Here is a 23,235-nt window from a genome sequence, read left to right on the forward strand (position 1 = left end):
GTTTGAAATAATATTAATAAGACGGAATTTAAAATTTTGATAATAGACACCCTGTATCCGGCTTAAATGTAACCCCGCGAATGTTGGCATTTATAGTTACCCAGAACTTGGTCACACTTCCGCGATGCCCGAGAAAACGTGGGGTTGAAAAACCTTTGACCGAAGCTGTGCCAATTCCACAATCAAACCGCAAATTTTGCATAACTTGGCGGTTACCTCCATGTCTGCACTTGTTTACCAGACACATTAGCCGAATTCCGCGCGACAGAGTGTGAATTTTCGTTTAATTCGCGAGTTTGATGTGCGAAAAAAATCATCTGGAGGGGGGTGGTGTTGGTGCAAGCGAGACGGCAGCAGGCGAAGAGCGGAGCAAAACAAACTAACGCTAACCGGCAGGAAAGAAGAAGAGAGACAAAAAAAGGAGATAAGCCGAATACAATTGAAAAATACATTAATAAACATACACACGGAGGCACACCCACTAACACATTCGCCTCGTTTAATCAATTAACGGGACATCGGCCGAAGAAACAGTTACAGTCCGTTTTCAAACGTCGCGTGCGAAGATTGTGTCACCGAGCTGCGGGATAATAACAATATAATTCCTGGTTATAACATTAAATAGCCGCCATGCCCGCCATCGATGAACTGCAGTCGCCCTCGAGCGAAATGGTGCTACTGACGCCCAGCTCAGGAAATCCTCCCTCTATCTTGGCACAACCTGAACTTTATCCACCCGAGAAATCTCAAGGTCGCGAGGGATCCGCCGAATCCGATAGCAGTAGGGTTGCGATCAAAAAACAGCTGGGCCTTCTCGAAGGCGTGGCCATCATCCTGGGCATTATCTTTGGTTCCGGAATCTTTGTGTCCCCGAAAGGCGTTATCCGGGAGGTGGAGTCCGTGGGCGCATCGCTGGTCATCTGGATTCTGTGCGGCCTTCTGTCCATGATAGGAGCTCTATGCTACGCGGAACTGGGCACTGCTATACCCAAATCCGGCGGGGATTACGCCTATATCTTCGAGGCATACGGATCACTGCCGGCATTTCTATATCTCTGGGATGCCATGATGATATTCGTGTGAGTTTCACTAGGGTTCCGAAGAGAGTTCTGGACTTAAAGAGAATAATAACTATTACTGCATAAATATTTATAAATGTGTAGTTCAAATATTTATGTATTGTGTATTGCGCCGGTACACTTCCCTTATCTACATTTTTTTTAAAAACCGTAAAATAGTGTGAAATTGCTGCATTAATCGATTTCTAATTATGTACCTAATAATCCGCTTCAAGTATTGATTACAATAGAATATCATGTTTCGGGTTTACTTTGAAACTTTTTACTCAAAACTGATTTGAGATCCTATTCAGGCTTTTGCTTATTCGAAATATATCTCAATAGTTGATCATAATAACAGAAATATTTGCTCATATAGGTTTAGTACTTCCTCAGTTGCAGACACTAAAAACATATTTTTAGACAGGGTCAAGTTCAAAAACTTTCCTAGATAAGAATAATTTAACAGGAATAACTTCGGTTTAGTGTGGATGTAGCCGGTTTGTTAAGGTTAAGCCATGGGTTTTATGTTATATGGAAAGTGAAATCAGCCTTATCACATAATCTACACTCTATAAATTTGTTTATTGGGCCTGTTCCGCGAGTGCTGCATTGACCGTTTTATTTGCTGCTATTTTTGCCATTTAGGATCGGCGATAAGCGCAAATATCTGCTTTTCCACTTTTGCATGTGAAGATAATCATCGTAAATATGTGTGACTGCATTCGGCGTAAATTTTCCACTGATTATGTGCTCTTATCTCTTGCAGGCCCACAACCAACGCCATTATGGGCCTGACCTTTGCCTCCTACGTGCTGGAACCCTTTTTCGGCGGAGCCTGTCACATTCCCAAGATAGCCTTGCAACTGTTGGCCGCTATTACCATCTGCTTCCTCACCTACCTGAACTCGTACTACATGAAGGTTACCACCAAGATGCAAAACATCATTATGTTTACCAAAATCGCTGCCCTAGTGATGATCATCATCGTTGGCCTGGTCTGGATGCTGATGGGCAATGTGGAGAACTTCACCAGACCCTTTGATAACACTGAGACTGATCCCGGCAAGATGTCGGTGGCCTTTTACTCCGGCATCTTTTCGTATGCCGGTTGGAATTACTTGAACTTTATGACGGAGGAACTGCGGGATCCCTATCGCAATTTGCCGCGCGCCATTTACATCTCACTGCCGCTGGTCACCGGCATTTATGTGCTGGCCAACGTGGCTTATCTGGCCGTGTTGTCGCCCTCCGAGATGATCGCCTCCAATGCCATCGCTGTGGTAAGAATTTAGCGACCTTGTTCCGATCAGATTATGGGCGAATCGAGTAGGACTCTGGCTTATCAAAAATCCAGTTAAATGCTAAACTAATTTTTTTATGATTTTGTTCTAAAACCATGTTCATTCTTAATTTAAATTTCTATAAGACAAAACTTATTTTCCTGTTTGTGTAAATATACTTTATAGATTTACATTTTTTTTATACGTCGCTAAAATCCCAATTTGCTAGGTTTTAGAAAAGTTAATTTATTTGATCGGAAAAGGCAACAATAGTGTACAGCTTAATTAAACCAGAACGGCTTGTCAAATGATTTTAATTGATCTCCTCTCTCCACAGACCTTTGGCGATAAGATTCTTGGCGTCTTCTCGTTCGTCATACCGGTCATGGTGGCTATCTCCGCCTTTGGCGGCCTGTCCGTCCACATCATGACCTCCTCCCGGATTTGCTTTGTGGGTGCCCGGAACGGACACATGCCGGCGATTTTGTCGCACATCAGCGTGAAGAGCTACACGCCGCTGCCGTCACTCGTTTTTCTGGTGAGCTGCGCCCCTCAATTAGCGCACAAATGTTGTTATGTAATTAATCCCTAATTGATATGGCTGTGTCCCTCTCGGCAGTGCTTTCTCTCCATTGTGATGCTGGTGGTGAGCGACGTGTATGTGCTGATCACCTACGCCAGCATTGTGGAATCGTTCTTTATAATGTTGTCCGTGTCAGCGGTTCTATATTTCCGCTACACCCGTCCCTGCATGGAGCGCCCAATTAAAGTGAGTGTTGCGTAATCAGTGTTGCCGATTTAGATATTCCTTAGCCGAATCAGGTTACTTGATCTGTACTTGTGTTTAAAATATTCATATTTCTTTGAAAAATTGAAAATAATTTCAATTCAATTAAGTTCAAAACACTTAATATAAACCATAACAATTTGATGATCAACAGTTTTCTATCTTATTGAAAAAAATATGTTAAATATTTGTTTAGCTACTTTCATATTTTAAATATTGATTTGTCTGTTGAACTAAATTTTATTTTGTATAATCTATTGCTATTACTGTCGCTTTACAGGTCGCTTTGTGGATACCCGCCCTATTTGTCATCGTTTGCGCCTTTTTAGTCGTCGTGCCCATCTATGTGGCGCCCTACGAGGTCGGTATGGGGGTATTAATCACCCTAATTGGCATACCCTTCTACTACGTGGGTGTCGTGTGGAAGAATAAGCCGAAATGGGTGCAGCACACGATTGGTGAGTATTCCTTCACGTTAACCCCAATGTGTGGCATTGTCCGGCATTTATATGGTTTTACCTTCTAGACTCGCTGACCTTCACTTGCCAGAAGCTCTTTATGTCCGCCAAGGAGGAGAAGCAGGACTAAACTGCCACCAGAGTGAGCCACAAAATGGAGACAGCAGAACTTCCAAATGTCAGTCTATTAAATCTCTATATCCATGTGACCTCTTAAGCGGGAGAACTTGAACTCGTTGAACCTGAATACCAAAAACAGAAATTGTTTATAAAAAGCGAAAAGCAAGACCTGTGCATCAAAAGGACTGGAACACGAAGTCAATCTTATTTCATATGACTATATTTAAAAACCATGACAAAAGCGTTTACCTAAAGTGCAAACTCATCGAATAGTAGTTTAGTTTTGATTAAGAGCTTAGCATTCATTTTGCACTGATTTTTTAAATTCTATACCAAAGTAAGCCAAAAACTGTTTGCCAAAGTTGCGATATTTAGCTCGATATTTGCCATATTAAGCAGTTTCTTACCATGTTCTGTTGCTTATTGTTTAAAATTCAGTTATTACATTGTTTTTGTCCCTCATTTTACTACCTAAGTGCATTCAAATTTTGTAATAAAGATTTTTGTACGTTTCAACGAGCTTTCTTCAATCATTTAGGCGCTCCCCGCGAAAGTATGCAACGAGATGTGTGCAAAGATAAACCAAAAACAATTGATAAGGTTGAATTGATTGAGCATTGCGTGGGATCTAAGCCTTTACGACTCGATGCCTTCGCTAATCAATTAGGGCTGATAAGTAATGGGTCTATTTTAAGCCATTCATGACGGAGAAGTTGCGATTTTCGCCAAAAATAAGTCGCCGCCTGTCGCCGCCGTTGACATTTCGGACAATAGGTGGTTCGGGGAATGACGCCAGCGCTATATTCGATCATTGATAGAGTATTCCGTGCGGATACGTACCCGCGTCTAGGTGTTTTTAATTGATAAAACTGTAGCGCATATCTGGGATTCACTACACGGTTCGCAGGTGCGCCCATATATATCTAGGCGAAAACTGGGCGAGAGTAGTAGAATGATTTGTATGCGCCGTATTTGGCGTCTCGTTTAATGTCTTTTTAAGTATTTATATGCAGGGAGAACGTCTTGTTACCAGATCGCTCGTAAAATCGGCTCGATTCGATTTGATGTTTTTTTTATTATGGCCAAATAATTGAGTTATTGCGACTGGCCGGGCATCTTAAGTGCGATGGGAGGCTCCCGATCCTGGGTTGTAACTGCTTTATTAGCGATCTTAGATGATTGCTATTTCGCAAGTTGGTGCTGATATAGCCAACAGCTTGCTAAAAGGTTGCTAATTGCTGGCACGTGAGTTTCACCACAAAAGAAGCCACATTTCGCTCTGGACGAACTATTCCACATTTATTGATCGATGCGGACAGTTGACTTAGTGATCGATTCGGAGGCGTAATCTAGCAAATATTGATTTGTTCAGCTTGACGTTTGCATAATCAATTCCAGGCTATATCAAACGAATCGGTTTCAAATGGCAAAGAGTTCCTTTTGAGCCAAGCTGCTCATGTGATAATCATGCGATTACCCTCTGACAAATATTGACACCTTTTGGGCAACTTTTTGAGGTCTGCACAATCGTGCTCAAACAATCAAATTAGCAATGGGAAATCCCGCTAATCACTTAGCCGAGCGGACCGAATAGAACCGGTAACTGAATTATTTGCAAAACAAGATTTACCGATTTAAATTGGAATGATTGATAGCAAGTCAATTTTCCTTGGCCAAGCCAAATTAAATTTTAATTTCAATTACAATAAAATAGGAAATAATGCAATTCAAAAATCAAATTTAAAGGTAAAGTAATAGGGGATTAAAATGTGTTGAAATAATTATATAATCCCATCAAATATTTTTTTAAACGGTTATCAATGCAAAATACTAGCTAGGTATGCATAAAAGACTTAAAACATAAGAAAAATTATCACATTTTACTTCACTACTTTTCATTAGCTTTTATGTCGGGACCCCGACAACTGATACCCATTCTAAGCCTTGGCATTGAATGTCTGATGTGTGGTGTCTGGACAATTCAATTGCTAATATTTAAGTTCGTGTGTCTGCTCAAACCCACCATAAAGATATAAATAGATATCAGAATGCCCTCTATATATTTGCAACTGCCATATTCCCACATGTGGATCACGAACTGCCTATACATGTGTAATGAAAAATGACAACGTTACAGAACGCACAAAAACGCCAGAGATCTGGTTAAAAAACAACTGAAAATCGCTCCGAATTCCCCGGCCCGAAACTGTAAAACGTGCGAAAATCGCTCAATGAATATTCCGATTCGCCTCGGCAGCGTTCGATCGCTGCGTTATTATTTTTTTTGAGGACTCCGCTTTTAATTAGCGACTTTCGGCGTGACGTTGTCGCGACTCGTTGGCTTAGTAACGCCAACTGACTGGCCGAAAACAAACAAATAAATCGGTAAATTGTATGCAAAACAAAATATTATCATAAATGATCGAAGGCGGCATTAGGTGCGAATTATGACGAGTTTTACCCTTTGATTTTGGCTCACATTGATCGACATAATGACGCCCTTTTATATTTTTGGGCTAGGCGGTGCCATTGAGTTTCCGTGACGTTAAGTATACGCCGGGTGTTGTGCGTTAAGCATACGCAGGGTGGTGCAGCGGCAGGCTAGCTTTTCCCAACTAGTAACTCAATTTCGCTAAGCGGGCGACTTAGTGGGGTGGTTGTGCACTATGTACCGATCCTCCATCCCCCCACCCACCACCGAAATCCCATCGATCGATCGATCGTCGGCTGTTCGCGCGACTCTTTTTCGTTAGTATGGGTACCTATCTGTGTGAGCGGTGCACGCGCTTCGGGCGGGGATTTCAGCTTTCGAATTTTCAAGTAGTTCGTTGACTGCCCGCTGAGGAAGTTGTGAAGGTGCTCCGCCAGCGAAACGTCCGCGCAGTCTAGAATCCGTCACCCGATCGGAAGGTGCTATAGCCGCTCGTCAGGAGTTAATAATTGAAACATCGATCGTTAAGCAATCCACCATGAAGTTGGCCGCTTTCTTCGAGGCTTCGTTTTTACTGATCTGCTGGTCGCAAGGTAATTACCTGCCATTTTTTTCGTAGTCCTGTGACTCATTAGAGTTCGTCAAGGTTCAAACTTGGCTAGAAAACAATGTGAATCAAAACAAAAATAGCCATAAATCGATATCTATTCGCGTGAATTCTGAGTACATGTCCAAGGGTAGTCATACCCCCTGGTATTTTTAGTCCATAAAGCTGCAAATTCTTTGTCTATACTGCTTCCATATTTTGACATTTTACAACAACATTACATTTAATAATAATTTCATGAATATTTTGGTATTTCATGATATAAGACTTAAACTTTTAAATATCAAATTGTGACTTTTTTTTATTAATTTAAAATATGCGCAGGCTTGGTTTGACACAAGTGACATATTGTTTTCTTTGTGCCGCCAGTTCTTCTTGAAACGCGTGTGACTGCTCGTATCTATTACGAAAGGCCAATACCTGATATTGGGGGGGATCTTGGCATTAGCAGTCATAAGTACACACTTCACGAAACTAATTTTGACCAGTTTAATGGTGTTTATTCCACTTGAAACTGTCAATTAATACATTTTATTGGCCACCGATTGATTTAGATGTATTGCTGGACTTGACGGGAAGTTGTTAGGGTTATCTGTTTTTATTAGACATTAACACTTATAACCTTTCAAAGTGGGGAGCTCAACAGACATTATTTACAAATGAACATCTGTAATCTACACTTTAAGACTGTGACATAATTATTTATTTTATTAATTACTTCGTGCTTAAACGAATTTAAATTTCCTTGACTGACTCGATTACAACAAACCAATGCAAATAGCAAAAGGCATAGTAATATGTTTATAATATACAAATTTGATGACATAATATCAAATGGCTATACCTGACAAATAATATTAATTTTAACTTATTTATTATCTAAGTCTTTGATAGCCGTGTCTGATGTCAATAATAGTATATATTATATATATATTATTACACATAAATACTTAATTAAATTAGTTCATCAATCGGCAAACAATGTGCTTTATCGAGCACTTGTGTAGACTATCCCCCACACAATGGAAAACTGTGTCATATGATATGTTAATTCGCAGCGAGCTCTTCAAACTGAAATTATCACCAATCACATGCAAATTAGCCTTTAAATAAGTATTTCCTTTCGCCTTGCAAAAGATTCCATGGAATTTGCTGCCAAGCTTTCAATAGCTGTGAAAAATAATGAAAACTGTTTGCTCGCGTTATTATCTGGATCTCTATCAATATCAATCGCGGCGGTATCTAATTATTGGCCCGAACGTGCCCTTGACGTTCGCACTCTCCGGAGCTTTCCCGAGAAGCCTGTTTACCCAGTTAGTTATTTATTTGTCCAGCCATTGACTAAAAAAAGAAAGAGACCCCTTAAATAATTGTTCGCAGCCCCCATTTGTTATGCCGTAATTCACAAGTGCTCGTATATGTCAGAGATAGCCCCGGAAAATCGGGAGAAGGTCAAGTGCGGGGGTGAATAGCACGGGCACGTGATCACTCATCAATCGTGGATCCAAGATCGCTGATTGTGGGTGGGTGACAGGGTGTCTGCAAGTGGGGAAACACTTTAATCATTTTGTCCGGTTAAGGACTAAGCGAACATTCCAGCGGCAAATTGATAGCGGCTTTATTGCAGAATGCCATCTGGCCTATTTCAACGGGATTATCGATTTTCCGTCTTATTAACTTAATTAAACTGTTCTAAATCTAAGTATGATTCCATTTTTGAAATAATCTGTTTCACGATTTAACAAAGATATTTCAAGTCAGTCAAGTTCTATTATGAAACGAATCGCTTAATGAGCATACTAAATGTAAATGCACGCTTTACGCTTAAATGCTATTTGCTTGGGGGGGGAAACTTATATTGTGTTATTTAACGTCTCAACCTTTTTCACGAAACCTCTTATTAACAACCTTTTTCAGCTGTCAGCGGTCATGTCTTCGGCTACTCAGAGCCCAATCAGCGCCGCTGGGCCCGCCACCATGGTCATTGTGCGGGGAAGACCCAATCCCCCATTGCCATCACCACCAGCCGGGTAAGAGTCTGAACTTTGAGCCCAGTTAATGAGGACCATAACTATTTGTCCCATTTTTAGACGATACCCGTTCACATGCCGGCGGTGGACATGATTGGCTATCACAACCTCCTGCCCTATCCTCTTAAAATGATCAACAACGGACACACGGGTAAGAGTTTGAGGGGATACTTAAAGCACAGAATAAAAAGACCTTTATGAGTGAAGTTGTGAAGTTTTAAGCGCAATCTTTTACTTTTGGAGCTTAATTAAAAATGTTGGCATAAAATAATAAATTATATAGTTTAGTTTCATAAACTTAAAAGCAATGTTTTCAAATGACAAATAACATCTCCTGAGTTCGTACTGTATTAGTATGTGTTAACTATTAAACAAAGTTAAATCAACAAACAACATTTTTTCATATTAATATTGCTATGTAATGGTATTTCTCAGTGAAAGATGAGTGCTCATTGATTTCATCCCTTGCAGTTTCCATCAACATACCCAAGGTCAATGTGACTGAGGTGGGCGAGGATTTTCTGCCCTATGTTCGGGGCGCCAAGCTGCCCGGTGAGTTTGAGCTGGAGGGCCTGCACTTCCACTGGGGCGACAAGAACAACAGGGGATCCGAGCACGTCATCAACGACATCCGCTACACCATGGAGATGCACATTGTGCACCGCAACAAGAAGTACGCCACCATTGGCGAGGCTCTGAATCATCCAGACGGTGCCGCCGTCCTGGGATTCTTCTTCAATGTGAGTAGATCTGGGCGTTTGCTCGTTTCGAATGATTTATAAGCCCATTTGTGTTGTGCCCACAGCTCGACGAGGATGAGGGTCCGGGTCTGGTGACCATTAACCGGCATTTGCATTTGATTGCCGATGCCAACGAGGAGGCCACCCTCAACGTCACCTTCTCGCTCTCCTCGCTGATTGCTGGCGTGGATGTGGACAAGTTTTACACCTATAAGGGTAGGTACCCAAGACTTAGATAGGAATGTTTATAAGCCGGAGTCTTTTTAAATTTTAACATATGTTGTAATATATCGTTTCATTATTATTAAGGCTTTAATCATTTTCTAAGTGTAATTCTCGAGGGGAGCGCCGACTTCCAATTAAAATTCAGTGAGGGTTTCGAAAGATAATAAATAAGCACTGATTAACTGACATCGAATTGATGTCTACAATAGATGTATATCTGTGATGTCACTCAACTAAATATTATATTTGAAATTCACACAGGTTCCCTTACCACGCCACCTTGTTCGGAGGCCGTCACCTGGATTCTGTTCCCCGATCCCATCCCGATATCGCCCAAACAAATCTCCCGCTTCCGCCAGCTGTCGGACACGCAGGATGGAGCGCTGGTGGACAATTTCAGGACCCTGCAGCCGGTGGGCAACCGCAGGATCTTCGCCCGCACCGGTCACGTGCGTCACACCCCGATCACAGCCCTGAAGCACGATGGCGACTATCTCAAGTACGACTGGTTCTACTGATCTATCGACTCAAACTGGCAGCCGGATGTGAAGCACTGTGTCATCCCATATTAGGATACCTCTAAATTAAGCATTTATTAAGTTACACTAACATTTAGTCTAACCATTCACACATAGAAACGTTCTAGAATCAAGAAAACTTAATTCCTTAAATGTCTGCAAAGGAGTCTTGTGCTTGAATTGGAGCAAAATAAAATATTTTAAAAATATAATGCGATTTAATAGTGGATAGAAACAAAATCCACCTTATCAAATTTTTTATTTCATTTTGTAGTGAATTTTGTATCTAAAATTAGCCACTAAAAAACTGAATTACACAAATATTTTGGTTACCTAACAAATTTATATGAAATTTGAATTGGATTTTTACCCACAAAAATAAAACTTAAATTAATAAAAGGCTAAAATGATTTAACAAAGGTAAAGATTTCGAAAGACAATCTGAAAATCTATTTTTATCACCGCCTACGCAATCATGTGCGATTTGCGACCATACAAAGTCAAGGAGGTGGGTATGTCCTCCACAAAGAAGCTAGCTGGAAACAGGGAAAATGTCTTGTGGAGAAGATCCAGTAGAGTTCGTTCCACGGTTTCGTCCACCAGTGGACGTAGTGCCTCGAACACATCCTGCCAATTGTCGTTAAAGAACTGATTGGTGCTTTTCTCCACCTCTTTACTCTGCCCATTAAACAAGTTGTCCATTTTGGTCCGCACTTTGCCGACCTCCAGTTTTACCTTCACAGAAGTCACATTATAGAAGGTGAAGCCGCCCTTCTCGTGCAGGCGGGTCTTGGTGCTCATTAGTATGTCCAGGTCATCTGTCAATTGCAATTAGTCCGGTTACTTGTTATATATTTGCAATAATCGCTTGTAATTACCAATTTCCATGACGATTTTTCCGGCCCCCTGCAGGGGAACCAGCAAAATGCGCCCCAACATTTTGTAATGGCCATCCATTCGCATCTTGGGCAGGTAAATCTTCGTCAGCCAACTGAAGTCTTTCTTGCTGACTCTGGATAAATAAAAATCATTTAAATAACATAAACAATTTTATATATATATATTACATTTTCTCAAACAATTTTAAATTTTTTCCAAATTGGAATTCGCTTTGTTAGATATTTATATTTTGAGTAATTTGAGTAATATATTTTTTTAAATATATAAGCAACGTTTTTTTTTTTTGTGGAATGGTTTATCTTTTTGAGCGATAAATCTATAATTATTTTATATCACTCAATCTTGCTTAATGAATATAATAGTTATAAAATTTCAAAGCTTGATTTTTATATCCGCAGATCTCTTGAGTGCAACTTATCAAGCGAGTAATACAAACTAGATGTTTTTAATTGTTTTATGACGCAAGCGATTAATGCAAACTAGATGTTTTTAATTGTTTTATCACGCTTTTAACTGATCCGAGTATACAAGTATTAGCAATATATATTAATTTAGGTAAACCATATATTTGGGAAAACCCCAGAAAGATGTTCGCCTATGAAAGCTCAACGACCTCAAGCGATCAGCTTTTGATTGCTCTTGACAGCTGGGGAAAATCGATACTCACTTGCTCTCCTTGATCACCATTTTGCCAAAGCCGCTGATCAGCATATCGGTGAGATTTGCCGAAATGGTGGCCACATCGCTGTTGTCCTGCTTGAAGACCAGTTGATCCTGTCGCATTGGGTCGATGGGGCCAAAGGATTCATCTAGCTCGGGTACTCCTAAAAGAAATTACTTATTAAAATGTCTTAGATTTAAGTTACTTCATATAATGATATCTCACCTTTGACTAGCTGGTTCATAAAAGCCTGTATAGAGCGTGTTGAGCACTTGGTGAACTCCGGTTCATAAATTCGGCACGATTCAATATAGGAGGCTGCAAAAGAAGAATATTCGTATTATCCTTGTGGTACAAGCAAACAAAACTGAAACTGATAAGGTTGATTAAATTTATAACACTCTCTATGTTCATAATGCTTTTTAATCAGAGAATACCTAAGCGAAATGTGTTTCGCTTGTGTGTTTTTCTAAAACTAATATGTTCTATTTGCTATTTTTGAAACTAAGTCATTTTGGTGGGTTTGTTTTCTCTTTTATTTTTCAGAGTCCATTTCTAATGTATCAAATAATAATCGTCTTACGCTTTTCCGTGTAGAAAGCAACGCACTGGACTCCCTTGAGGCCGGCATGAAGCAGCATTAGTAATCCAATTATGTACATGGTGGCAAGTTGTTGTCACTGTTGACACCTAGTCACTTTCACTGTCACTGTCACAGCCTGAATCACAGTTTCAATCAGGAGAGTCGCCTAATCGAGTTTAAGGCGCGCGATTTACGAATGAGATACAACTCGGAGCGGTGCTGGATTTTATCTGGACTATTTATAGCCCATGCTGATGACTAGGCTGCAATTGATGAATTGAGACTGAAACCTCTGGGTAATACCAGAATCGAGCCATTTTTATTTACCCGCAATGCGAAATCAAATTTATTCCATATTTATTGCACGAGAGTACGATACAGGCACAGAACAAAAATGTATGAACTATTTTTGTAATATTGATATTGTCAACTAGATTTGTTTTTGAAAAATAAGATCATAAAGTAAACAATAAAAAGCTGAATAAAATAAGTTGATATGGAAGAAAGTACTCGTTTCAATTTTGTATTGCGAACTAGTCTTAATCTACGACTTTGGTTGCCGTGTAGCTACTGTTATTGCTGTTGTTATGCGACTCTGAAACTGTAGCGACTTTACCTTGCCACCGAACCGGTAAGTTAATTGAATATCTAGCTGGAAAACAGGCTGACAACTACGGCAGCAACAAAAGCAATGTTTGCACAAATACTCATATCATTTAGCTCTGCTTCGATCTGGACAAACTTAATTGCTCGAAGTGAGGTGAAATAAAAAAATGTAGCTGCCATAATAAAAACATTAAATGGACTGGCGGCAGCATCTTGTTTTGTTTATCAAAAAGCTAATAAAATTATTACAACTTTGGACTGGGCTACTGTAAACAATAAGACTCTAACAATCGCATTCTCAATGATGTCATGGTCTTAAGTCGATAGGGCATTTCAATTGATGAGAGACGTTTTATTTCCGGAGATAAGGTTATGACTTTTGATTTTGAAAGCTTACACATTTTAAAAATGTTTTTTGTTTTTTTTAATAACTACCAAATTAAAACATTTAAATTTGCTGATACTATAGTTTGTTCAATACTCGAACACAAACTGAATATAAAATTATGCAATTGACTGATAAGTCTTTTTAAGCGGAGGTTTTTTTAGAATGACACTCGGTGGTACGGGAAAGGAATTTTTCCTGCATTTGAATATTAATCTATAAAATAAGTCTTTCAGAGCGGAAGAAAGGACCTCTGCAATAAACTCTTTTAAACTCTAATAATTATATTTTAAATATGTCTTATTTGCATATATTTTTCCAGGCATGTTTCAAATCTAATTAATACGTTCTCCCTACTGAGAGCTTCAAATCCGCTGATAAGGCTGCAGCTGTGATTTTGTAGGAATAAGCCTTCAGAATTGCATTATTTTTAAAAATTAATTAAATAAATAAAGCCTCTCTTGGCCTTTTGCCTAACTAGCAATATTTATATTGCGCTATCTCTCTTTTTAAACCACAAACTAAGAAAAACTGGGAGTAATGACACGGAAAAAAAAAACAGTCATAAAAGTTGTGTTGTGTCGGTAACTCATTAGTTCTATAATTGCTTTATTCAAGGCATACATTAAATTAAATAAAAAATTTTAGTTTTTTTGGAGTTTTCTACTATCAAATACTTAAAGCCTCTCAGAGTTCTGATCCCCACTATACAACATGCTTAGAGAACGTACTCCTCGAATCGTGATAAGATGAAGTGCCTCTCCGTCGTCCCCCGTATTCTACGCCTCAGTACCATGCGAGCTTGGAATTGAGTTCCTTTGATAAGTACTTCAGACGAACTACGGTGGTTGTTCCGTTAGCAAACCCATTGCTACACGTTTCTAATAGTTCTTATTATTATATTTTTATAACTTTAAGTGTTGTATTTTTTTACAGTTCGAATGCTAAATCATGCTTTACTTCGAATTTTAGCGACAGATTGTGATTCTAGCTATGGAAGCTTGACTGTATTATGCATATGTGAGTGTAAGGGGTATACGAGTAAAAGGCGTTTGGGGACTTATTTTTGCGGATGCCTCTTAGTTACATTTCGAAATGGTTCAGAGTCAGTTGAATATTTTAAGCGAATATGTGGATCTGTAAATTAGTTATATATTCTCTGCTCACCGGATTTGTAGCGGCTCAGATTTGTGAAGTCCCGTATAATAGACATTTCCATGGAAAACACATTGTAAGACAATTATTAAAGCTATATTTTTGTTTTTATCCAATATATGTACTTATAACATTAGCAAGGCAAACTAAAGCAATGCTGCAGGGGCTACAGAAAATTAGGCACTACCAAACTCAATTGTGTGCCAATTTGTAAAAACGCCTGCTCGAATGGCAAATGCACAAAACCAAATGAGTGTACCTGCAATGTGGGCTATGTGAACTTAAACCGTATTAAATCAAACCGGTAGGTAATATTTGCATAATTCTAAGTTTTTAATTTTTATTCATCGGTGGCAGTTCAGTCCTTCAATCTTTAAAAATGTAAAAACAATTAGCATCAGCTTTGTCACATTATTAACAACAAATGTTGCTTAATTAAGAGAAAACAACCGGATGTAGAACTAAATAATTGTTTCCCCCTCCAAGCTGCTCATATTAAAATCACTTAATAAATATTTTGTTGTATATTTTGATAAGACTTTACTGCTGATTAATGACAATTATGAAACTGTAATCTTTACTCAAAGCTCCGCTGAGCCAAGAAAGAAAAGTAATCCCATACTTTAAAATTTTCTGAATGTTTTTCAATGTTGTTTATAACAATTTATTATATCGTTCATTCCCAACAGCTGTGTATCCTATTGCAAGGGCTGCAATCATGGAGAATGCCTAGCCCCTGGCCGCTGTGTCTGTAACGGGGGCTACCAGCTGGATAGCAAGACCGGCAACTGTGTGCCCCAATGTGCCGGTGGCTGCCCCAATGGCACTTGCACTTCGCCCAACAGGTGCAGCTGCAACAAAGGATACACGCTGAATGCCACCACCCAGGTGTGCCAGCCCACCTGCGAGGATAACTGCCAGCGATTCAATGGATTCTGTGCGGCGCCCAACCGATGTGATTGCAATTCCGGCTATGTTCTAAAACCGAACTCGAAAACCTTCGCCTGCCAGCCCGTTTGTAAAAATGGTTGCAAAAACGGAGTTTGCCGAGCTCCCGAAGTCTGTGAGTGCAATAAATTCTTTCAGAAAGATGCCGATAAGAACTGCAGCCCCATCTGCGAGGGGGGATGCGTGAATGCAAAGTGTACGAAGCCGGACGTCTGTGAGTGCCGTCCGGGTTATACGCCAATCAGCCCAAATGTCTGTCTGGCCGTTTGTCCATCGGGCTGCAAAAACGGCGACTGCGTGGCGCCGGATGTGTGCTCCTGCCACCCAGGGCACTCCAAGCTGGACGGCGTCTGCTCTCCTGTTTGCGAGGATGGATGTGAGAACGGATTCTGCGCGGCTCCCGGTGAGTGTTCCTGCAACAAGGGATATGCCAAGTCAGGGAAAAAGTGTGTCCCAGTTTGCGCCGTTGGGTGCAAGAATGGATATTGTGCCTCGCCGGGAAACTGTTCTTGCAATAATGGATACACCAAAGATACGAATAATAGTTGTAAACCAGTTTGCAAGACGGAGTGTAAGAACGGTTTCTGTGCTTCACCTGACAAGTGCTCCTGCAATGAAGGATACAAGATAAATAATGGCAACAAATAACAAATGTACTCCGATTTGCAAAGGTGGATGTGAGAACGGATTCTGTATTTCACCTGATAAATGTTCGTGCAATGAAGGATATGAAATGGATATTGAAAACAAATGTACTCCGATTTGCAAAGGTGGATGTGAGAACGGATTCTGTATTTCACCTGAAAAGTGTTCCTGCAATGAAGGATACGAGATGAATAATGGCAACAAATGTACTCCGATTTGCAAAGGTGGATGTGAGAACGGATTCTGTATTTCACCTGATAAATGTTCGTGCAATGAAGGATATGAAATGGATATTGAAAAAAAATGTACTCCGATTTGCAAAGGTGGATGTGAGAACGGATTCTGTTTCACCTGATAAATGTTCGTGCAATGAAGGATATGAAATGGATATTAAAACAAATGTACTCCGATTTGCAAAGGTGGATGTGAGAACGGATTCTGTATTTCACCTGATAAATGTTCGTGCAATGAAGGAAAGATGGATATTGAAACAAATGTATTCCGTTTGCGAAGGTGGATGGAGAACGGATTCTGTTTTCACCTGATAAGTGTTCTGCAATGAAGGACGAGATGAAATGGCGACAAGTGTGCTCCGATTTGCAAAGGTGGATGTGAAACGGATTCTGTATTTCACCTAAAAGTGTTCCTGCAATGAAGGATACGAGATGAATACTGGCAACAAATGTACTCCGATTTGCAAAGGTGGATGTGAGAACGGATTCTGTATTTCACCTGATAATGTTCCTGCAATGAAGGATATCAAGGATATTGAGAACAAATGTACTCCACTTTGCAAAGGTGGATGTGAGAACGGATTCTGTATTTCACCTGATAAATGTTCGTGCAATAAAGGATATGAAATGGATATTGAAAACAAATGTCTTCCAGTTTGCGAAGGTGGATGTGAGAACGGATTCTGTATTTCACCTGATAAATGTTCTTGCAATGAAGGATATCAGATGGATATTGAGAACAAATGTATTCCAGTTTGCGAAGGTGGATGTGAGAACGGATTCTGTATTTCACCTGATAAGTGTTCCTGCAATGAAGGATACGAGATGAATAATGGCAATAAATGTACTCCGATTTGCAAAGGTGGATGTGAGAACGGATTCTGTATTTCACCTGATAAATGTTTGTGCAATGAAGGATATGAAATGGATATTGAAAACAAATGTACTCCGAATTGCAAAGGTGGATGTGAGAACGGATTCTGTATTTCACCTGATAAATGTTCTTGCAATGAAGGATATCAGATGGATATTGAGAACAAATGTATTCCAGTTTGCGAAGGTGGATGTGAGAACGGATTCTGTATTTCACCTGATAAATGTTCGTGCAATGAAGGATATGAAATGGATATTGAAAAAAAATGTACTCCGATTTGCAAAGGTGGATGTGAGAACGGATTCTGTATTTCACCTGATAAATGTTCGTGCAATAAAGGATATGAAATGGATATTGAAAACAAATGTATTCCAGTTTGCGAAGGTGGATGTGAGAACGGATTCTGTATTTCACCTGATAAGTGTTCCTGCAATGAAGGATATCAGATGGATATTGAGAACAAATGTATTCCAGTTTGCGAAGGTGGATGTGAGAACGGATTCTGTATTTCACCTGATAAGTGTTCCTGCAATGAAGGATACGAGATGAATAATGGCAAAGGTGGATGTGAGAACGGATTCTGTATTTCACCTGATAAATGTTTGTGCAATGAAGGATATGAAATGGATATTGAAAACAAATGTACTCCGAATTGCAAAGGTGGATGTGAGAACGGATTCTGTATTTCACCTGATAAATGTTCTTGCAATGAAGGATATCAGATGGATATTGAGAACAAATGTATTCCAGTTTGCGAAGGTGGATGTGAGAACGGATTCTGTATTTCACCTGATAAGTGTTCCTGCAATGAAGGATACGAGATGAATACTGGCGACAAATGTACTCCGATTTGCAAAGGTGGATGTGAGAACGGATTCTGTATTTCACCTGATAAATGTTCGTGCAATGAAGGATATGAAATGGATATTGAAAACAAATGCATTCCAGTTTGCGAAGGTGGATGTGAGAACGGATTCTGTATTTCACCTGATAAATGTTCCTGCAATGAAGGATACGAGATGAATAATGGCAACAAATGTACTCCGATTTGCAAAGGTGGATGTGAGAACGGATTCTGTATTTCACCTGATAAATGTTCGTGCAATGAAGGATATGAAATGGATATTGAAAACAAATGCATTCCAGTTTGCGAAGGTGGATGTGAGAACGGATTCTGTATTTCACCTGATAAATGTTCTTGCAATGAAGGATATGAAATGGATATTGAAAACAAATGCATTCCAGTTTGCGAAGGTGGATGTGAGAACGGACTCTGTTCCGCTCCCGGAATATGTTCATGCAATGAGGGATATGCCCATGCGGGTAACGAGACTTGTATTCCAACCTGTAAGAAGGGATGTCAAAATGGATTATGTAAGTTGCCTGGGCAGTGTCAGTGTCTCGACGGGTTTAAAAAGTCGGTAGATGGTAATTGCGAGCTTCACTGTCCCAGTTCATGTCGGAATGGCAAATGCATATCTCCAGGTATTTGCAAGTGTGATGACGGCTTTATTTTTGATGGGCAAACTGGAAGCTGTTTGCCTGAGAATGAAAAGCTTGTTGATACGGACTGCCATCAGTCTTGCCAGAATGGAACCTGCTTGGACGGAATATGTACGTGTGAGGATAACTATAAACTGCACAGAGATAGGATCGACAATCGAAGGCTATCCTGCCTCCCAATTTGTGAGCCTGAGTGCATCAACGGATACTGTGAAGCACCAGGGATATGCGCCTGTTTCGATGGCGAAAGTCCAAGTGATGGTTATCATTGCCCATCTTGGGATTCATCCGAGGCCCTGGAATCATCTAAATATAAGAAAAAACAGATTAAGCACTTAAAGTGGATATTTGTTACCATTGCAGTGGTCGCCTTGGTATTGGCGATTGTGATTGCCATGCTCATGATGCATATTTTTAAGAAGCATTCTTATCGAGTGGACGAGAACGGTATAATATAATTTATAACAAGTATTTCTTAAAATATATCAACCATTATTCTTTTTTTACAGAAAAGAAATTCGGCGTATACTTCTCTGCAAAAATGGCGGACATAATTCGAGCCTGATTTTTGACTAAAAACCAGCAATATTCTCATTATTTAATAAAGCGTAGAAATGAAATTGAGAGCTTTTCGGAAAATGTATTGGGATTTATTTCAGGAAAATCAGAAAGGTAAAAGTTAAACTAGTCGATTGCTTTCCAATTACTTTTAATTTCCAGTTTCTTACTGCCATTTCTAAATTTTAATCTTAAAAAGAATTCTAATGAACGTCAACTTGCATCACTCAACTATTCTTTGTAACATCTGCTTTTTTGGGACCATATAGTTGCTGGGGCGTTGGTATGTCCTCTACGAAAAAGTTGGCTGGTATTAGGTGAAAAACCGTACCCATTACATCGTAGAGGATATTTTCAACCGTCTCAACGATAAGCGGTTTAAGGGCCTCATAGAAATCGCGCCAATTATCGTTAAAGAATTGATTTGTACTGCGCTCGACCTCCTTGCTGCGTCCGTTGAATAAGTTATCCAGGTAGGTGCGAACCTTGGTCAAGTTAAGTTGAGCCCGCACTGCGGTTACATTGTCGAAGGTGAAACCGCCCTTTTCATACAGACGAGTTTTTGTTAGCAACAAAATGTCAAGATCATCTGTGGGAAGACACATTACACGTTGGTTATCATTGTATTATTATTTAAATTTAAAAGTTAATTTACCAATTTCGATGAATATTTTGCCAGAGCCACTAAGAGGTATGAGAAGTATTCGACCAGCCATTTCATACTTGCCATCCAGTCTCATTTTGGGTAGGAATATTTTAGTCTGCCAGCCAAAGTCTTTTTTACTAACACTGCAGGCAACATTCAAAATAGTTATAATTATAGCAGAGTTCGTAGTTTATAATATAATGATTATTAAATTTATAAAACATTTTTAATATTTTTAATTGCGCAGCAAGATTCAACATTTAAATGCCGTTTAAAATGCAGGTTTGCTCTTTTTAATTTAGATTAAAACCCTGTTGTTTTATTTGTGTTATTTCAATTTATTTTATAATTACCGACTCTCCTTGACCTGTGTCTTGGAAAAACCCTTGACCACCAGCTCAGTAAGATTGGCCCGGATGGTGGCTACTTCATTGTTGTCCTGCTTGAACACTATATCCCTCACTCGCATGGGATCAAAGGGACCGAAACGCTCGACCACCTCCGGTATTCCAATATTAAGCTGATCGAGAAGCTTCTGTATGCTATTCGTAGAACATTTTGTAAAGCCGGGCTCGTAGATCCGACATGATGGCAAAAAGGCAGCTGGGAATTTATTTGGTTTTACTGAGAAAGGATTTTGGGATTCAGGGATTAACTCACGCTTCTCGGTGTAGTAGGCAACGGCTGAGACTAACTCGATGTCCAAGGCGATCTCGTTTAGGCACAAGATTGCAATTAATCCACTCCAAATGCCGAGCGATCTGCGGCCATGGCGCGTGCTCCTCATGATGCCGTACTATCGAGTGTCTAGTAATTAAGTAGTTAAGTATCTAAGCAAATAAGTAACTATTATCTGTATCTGCGATTGCGACAGCCGCTGCTTAGGCACATCAAACTGTGTCACGCTTAGGAACCGACTAGCCGGCGGCTGGCTGTGAGCCGGCGTTTTATTCTCACTCGCCAAGATCCGAGATCCGAACTCTCAACATGGTAACGAATTACAACCACTTAATGATGCCGGGGCCAAGTGGTTCTCAGTTTTTTTTTAAATTTAATTACATTTTATTTCACCCATTTCCTGAATTAATATGCGAATATATGTACAAATTATTCTTTGTCTTTGTTATGCAGAGAAAAAAATTTCTTTTTTTTAACCCTATAAGAAAAAAATACATGTTTGGTTGACAAAACTATTAAAAATAAATAATTAAAATTTTATGCAAATAATCACTTCAATTGGTTAATTTTATTTAGCTGTTCAGTGTGATTAAACAAATCGTGGTGTTAGAAAACTATTTAGATTTTCTTTTTAAATGTTAAAGACATAAAGATTCATTTCACAAATATATTAAACTTGTTTCAACCTTTTCTTCACTTTGTTTCAATTTATTTAGTGGGGCTTGGGGAGTCCACAACTCCGAATATTTAAATAATGTTTTTCACAACCCACAATATATTTTACATATTTTTCCTAATGAATATTGGTATGAAGATAGATCACAAAAATATAATTAAAATTATTTTGAGAGTAGGAAATTGCTGTGTGAGTTTTAATGGAAGTCTTTAATCAAGTAAGTGGCTGGCACGTAGGCAAACGTCTTCTTGAATCGATCCAGCAGAACTCCGCTAACAGTTTGCTCCACGGCCGGACGTAGAACCTCGTAAAAATCGCGCCAGTTTTCGTTGAAAAGAGTATTGGCTGTATCCTCCAGGTCCTTGTTGCCACCAAAGAGATTTTCGAGCTTGATGCGGAATTGCTTGATCTCGCGGAAATTGACTTTAACGCTCTGCACATTTGCAAAACTTCCCTCCGCTGTGGCTTGCGGTTTGACGGCCAATTCCAGATATATCAGTGCATTTTCTGGATTGAATTGCGTCTTAGAAAAAAGTTCAATGATATACTAAAGATTGCTTACCAGCTTCAAAGTAACCATTGCCATGTCCGTTGAGATTCAGCGCCACTACATGTCCTTTGACTTTGTACTCGAAATTGAAACGCAGCTTGGGAACAGTGATCAAAGCCTTGGCCACATAGTGATTGGGATCCCAACTGAGGAGTTTATGAAAATAACAAAAAATGGGACAAAAGACATACGGAGGTCCTTACCTGGCTTCTAAGACCACCGCTTGGCCGGCCCCTGCGACGTAGACCTCCTTCAGATCAGCATTAATGGCTATAGCCCTGCTGGCATCCTGCGCGAATTTCACTCGCTTGATGTAGAGTGGGTCAAAGGATCCCACTGCATTGTTCCCAGGAATTCCATCCTTCCACTGGCGGAAGAAAGTCTGAAAGTTGCTGGTCAGGCATTTGTTAAAGCCAGCATCGCCCACAACACACGGAGTGAGAAAGTCGGCTGAAAGAAATATTTTAGAAAATCAGTTCAAGGTTTCCTAATCTTTATATAATACATTTGCTATAATTATTTAAATATTTCAAAGTCCTTCAAATTTAAAAATCATTTCAAGGACATTCAAACTTAAGTCATCGCAAAATTTTATTATTTTAAACACTTTTTGGTACTTAGCAGCAATTTCTTGCTACTTAAACTAGCAATTTCTCACGTTTTTCGGCAAGATATTTAGCCGCCACTGATGTTGCCAGGAAAAAGACAAAAAGGCTCAGAAACTTTACTACTTTGGTAAGCATTTCGAAGATTTTACTCCAAAATTGATGACTATAACTGCTTGCTTCGAATGCTCCGATTTAAATGACGATTCTGACCGGTGTCTGGTAATTTTATTCGAAATCATCATCTTAAATGTACAACTTTTAAAATCATTTCTTTGTTTTGCTGTTTTATATATTTAGTTTATTTATTCCTACTCTGTTTTCGGAACAATTAGTAAGTAAACGAGTTTGTCCGCATTAGACTTGTTGTGGTCGTACAGGGTGCCCACATCATTCGAGTCATCTGATACGATACCCTAGCCCAAAAATGCATTAAACTTGACATTATTACTTAGCCTTTGCCTCGGCACCGACTCTACTTTCGGTTGTAAGAAAGAGAAGTGTCATATATGCATTTATATGCTTATATATAGATACTTATCTATATATTCTAGACAGCGATTATCTCACTTTCGCTAGAGCTGAACTGGTTCTACCAGACCATTTAAAAATGTCGGCTCACTGTGGCGACTGTAAACCTAAAGTTGACGGATTTATGTGGCTTTATAGATCTCCTTTAAGGCATGTATTTTTGTGAATGTTACTTTGGCAAATTACTTTTACATAGATGCATACTTAAGTGAAGAAAAGAAGCTAACCGAATGTATTTATC

General features: G+C 39.5%; 5 protein-coding genes across 7 annotated transcripts in view; 3 read left to right on the plus strand and 2 right to left on the minus strand.

Annotated features, from left to right (window-relative positions):
* The first annotated feature begins 36 nt into the window (after nt 1-36).
* Nucleotides 37-4,222, plus strand: LOC128253975 (large neutral amino acids transporter small subunit 1). The gene is made up of 6 exons (XM_052982764.1): nt 37-1,079; nt 1,828-2,341; nt 2,679-2,879; nt 2,961-3,110; nt 3,409-3,586; nt 3,655-4,222. The coding sequence occupies exons 1-6, from the start codon at nt 631-633 to the stop codon at nt 3,714-3,716; spliced, it is 1,554 nt and encodes a 517-aa protein (XP_052838724.1). The 5' UTR covers nt 37-630; the 3' UTR covers nt 3,717-4,222.
* A 2,305-nt stretch (nt 4,223-6,527) lies between these two features.
* Nucleotides 6,528-10,470, plus strand: LOC128257484 (carbonic anhydrase 2). The gene is made up of 6 exons (XM_052988517.1): nt 6,528-6,730; nt 8,662-8,774; nt 8,835-8,925; nt 9,246-9,514; nt 9,580-9,730; nt 10,001-10,470. Exons 1-6 carry the CDS (start codon nt 6,676-6,678, stop codon nt 10,255-10,257), a joined length of 936 nt encoding a protein of 311 aa, XP_052844477.1. The 5' UTR covers nt 6,528-6,675; the 3' UTR covers nt 10,258-10,470.
* Nucleotides 10,465-20,892, minus strand: LOC128251987 (uncharacterized). The gene is made up of 9 exons (XM_052979292.1): nt 20,615-20,892; nt 20,308-20,557; nt 19,964-20,097; nt 19,539-19,897; nt 12,402-12,492; nt 12,044-12,136; nt 11,825-11,981; nt 11,136-11,269; nt 10,465-11,075 (listed from the first exon to the last, which is right to left on the minus strand). Exons 1-9 carry the CDS (start codon nt 20,739-20,741, stop codon nt 10,723-10,725), a joined length of 1,698 nt encoding a protein of 565 aa, XP_052835252.1. The 5' UTR covers nt 20,742-20,892; the 3' UTR covers nt 10,465-10,722.
* LOC128257466 (fibrillin-1) lies at nt 14,491-19,374 on the plus strand. 3 transcript variants are annotated; one of them, XM_052988505.1, is made up of 6 exons: nt 14,491-14,623; nt 14,685-14,851; nt 15,237-15,871; nt 16,167-16,463; nt 16,939-19,197; nt 19,260-19,374. In XM_052988505.1, exons 1-6 carry the CDS (start codon nt 14,522-14,524, stop codon nt 19,313-19,315), a joined length of 3,516 nt encoding a protein of 1,171 aa, XP_052844465.1. In that variant the 5' UTR covers nt 14,491-14,521; the 3' UTR covers nt 19,316-19,374. The 3 variants fall into 3 exon arrangements, with proteins under 3 accessions (XP_052844465.1, XP_052844447.1, XP_052844455.1); XM_052988487.1 differs by lacking the exons at nt 14,491-14,623; nt 14,685-14,851; nt 15,237-15,871; nt 16,167-16,463 and adding an exon at nt 16,780-16,842; XM_052988495.1 differs by lacking the exons at nt 14,491-14,623; nt 14,685-14,851; nt 15,237-15,871; nt 16,167-16,463 and adding an exon at nt 16,803-16,842 and having other exon boundaries at nt 17,038-19,197.
* A 410-nt stretch (nt 20,893-21,302) lies between the features above and the next one.
* The window catches only part of LOC128251696 (circadian clock-controlled protein daywake), a 36,662-nt gene continuing 34,729 nt past the window's right edge, over nt 21,303-23,235 (minus strand). Inside the window, exons 2-5 of the mRNA XM_052978800.1 lie at nt 22,517-22,614; nt 22,062-22,308; nt 21,871-22,004; nt 21,303-21,815 (exon numbers count right to left, since the gene is read on the minus strand). Coding sequence (XP_052834760.1) covers nt 21,505-21,815; nt 21,871-22,004; nt 22,062-22,308; nt 22,517-22,601 — 777 coding nt within the window. The 5' untranslated portion in view covers nt 22,602-22,614 and the 3' untranslated portion in view covers nt 21,303-21,504. The remainder of the gene's footprint in view (nt 21,816-21,870; nt 22,005-22,061; nt 22,309-22,516; nt 22,615-23,235) is intronic.

Source organism: Drosophila gunungcola, chromosome 3R, assembly GCF_025200985.1.
Source record: "Drosophila gunungcola strain Sukarami chromosome 3R, Dgunungcola_SK_2, whole genome shotgun sequence".
In the NCBI taxonomy this organism is placed as follows: Eukaryota; Metazoa; Arthropoda; class Insecta; order Diptera; family Drosophilidae; genus Drosophila; species Drosophila gunungcola.

What these genes read in the sequence shown, in the direction of transcription:
- LOC128257466 (XM_052988505.1), top strand. Translation starts at nt 14,522, where the DNA reads ATGTGGATCTGTAAATTAGTTATATATTCTCTGCTCACCGGATTTGTA. An exon ending in TCCTGTTTGCGAGGATGGAT is followed by an intron (nt 15,872 to 16,166) that starts GTGAGAACGGAT and finishes CGATTTGCAAAG; the next exon opens with GTGGATGTGAGAACGGATTC. An exon ending in ATGTACTCCGATTTGCAAAG is followed by an intron (nt 16,464 to 16,938) that starts GTGGATGTGAGA and finishes CACTTTGCAAAG; the next exon opens with GTGGATGTGAGAACGGATTC.
- LOC128251987 (XM_052979292.1), bottom strand. Translation starts at nt 20,741, where the DNA reads ATGAGGAGCACGCGCCATGGCCGCAGATCGCTCGGCATTTGGAGTGGA. An exon ending in CAGATGTTACAAAGAATAGT is followed by an intron (nt 12,493 to 19,538) that starts TGAGTGATGCAA and finishes CAACAGTGACAA; the next exon opens with CAACTTGCCACCATGTACAT. An exon ending in TATGAACCAGCTAGTCAAAG is followed by an intron (nt 11,982 to 12,043) that starts GTGAGATATCAT and finishes AATTTCTTTTAG; the next exon opens with GAGTACCCGAGCTAGATGAA.
- LOC128253975 (XM_052982764.1), top strand. Translation starts at nt 631, where the DNA reads ATGCCCGCCATCGATGAACTGCAGTCGCCCTCGAGCGAAATGGTGCTA. An exon ending in CCTCCAATGCCATCGCTGTG is followed by an intron (nt 2,342 to 2,678) that starts GTAAGAATTTAG and finishes CTCTCTCCACAG; the next exon opens with ACCTTTGGCGATAAGATTCT. An exon ending in ATGGGTGCAGCACACGATTG is followed by an intron (nt 3,587 to 3,654) that starts GTGAGTATTCCT and finishes TTTACCTTCTAG; the next exon opens with ACTCGCTGACCTTCACTTGC.
- LOC128257484 (XM_052988517.1), top strand. Translation starts at nt 6,676, where the DNA reads ATGAAGTTGGCCGCTTTCTTCGAGGCTTCGTTTTTACTGATCTGCTGG. An exon ending in TTGCCATCACCACCAGCCGG is followed by an intron (nt 8,775 to 8,834) that starts GTAAGAGTCTGA and finishes TCCCATTTTTAG; the next exon opens with ACGATACCCGTTCACATGCC. An exon ending in CAAGTTTTACACCTATAAGG is followed by an intron (nt 9,731 to 10,000) that starts GTAGGTACCCAA and finishes AAATTCACACAG; the next exon opens with GTTCCCTTACCACGCCACCT.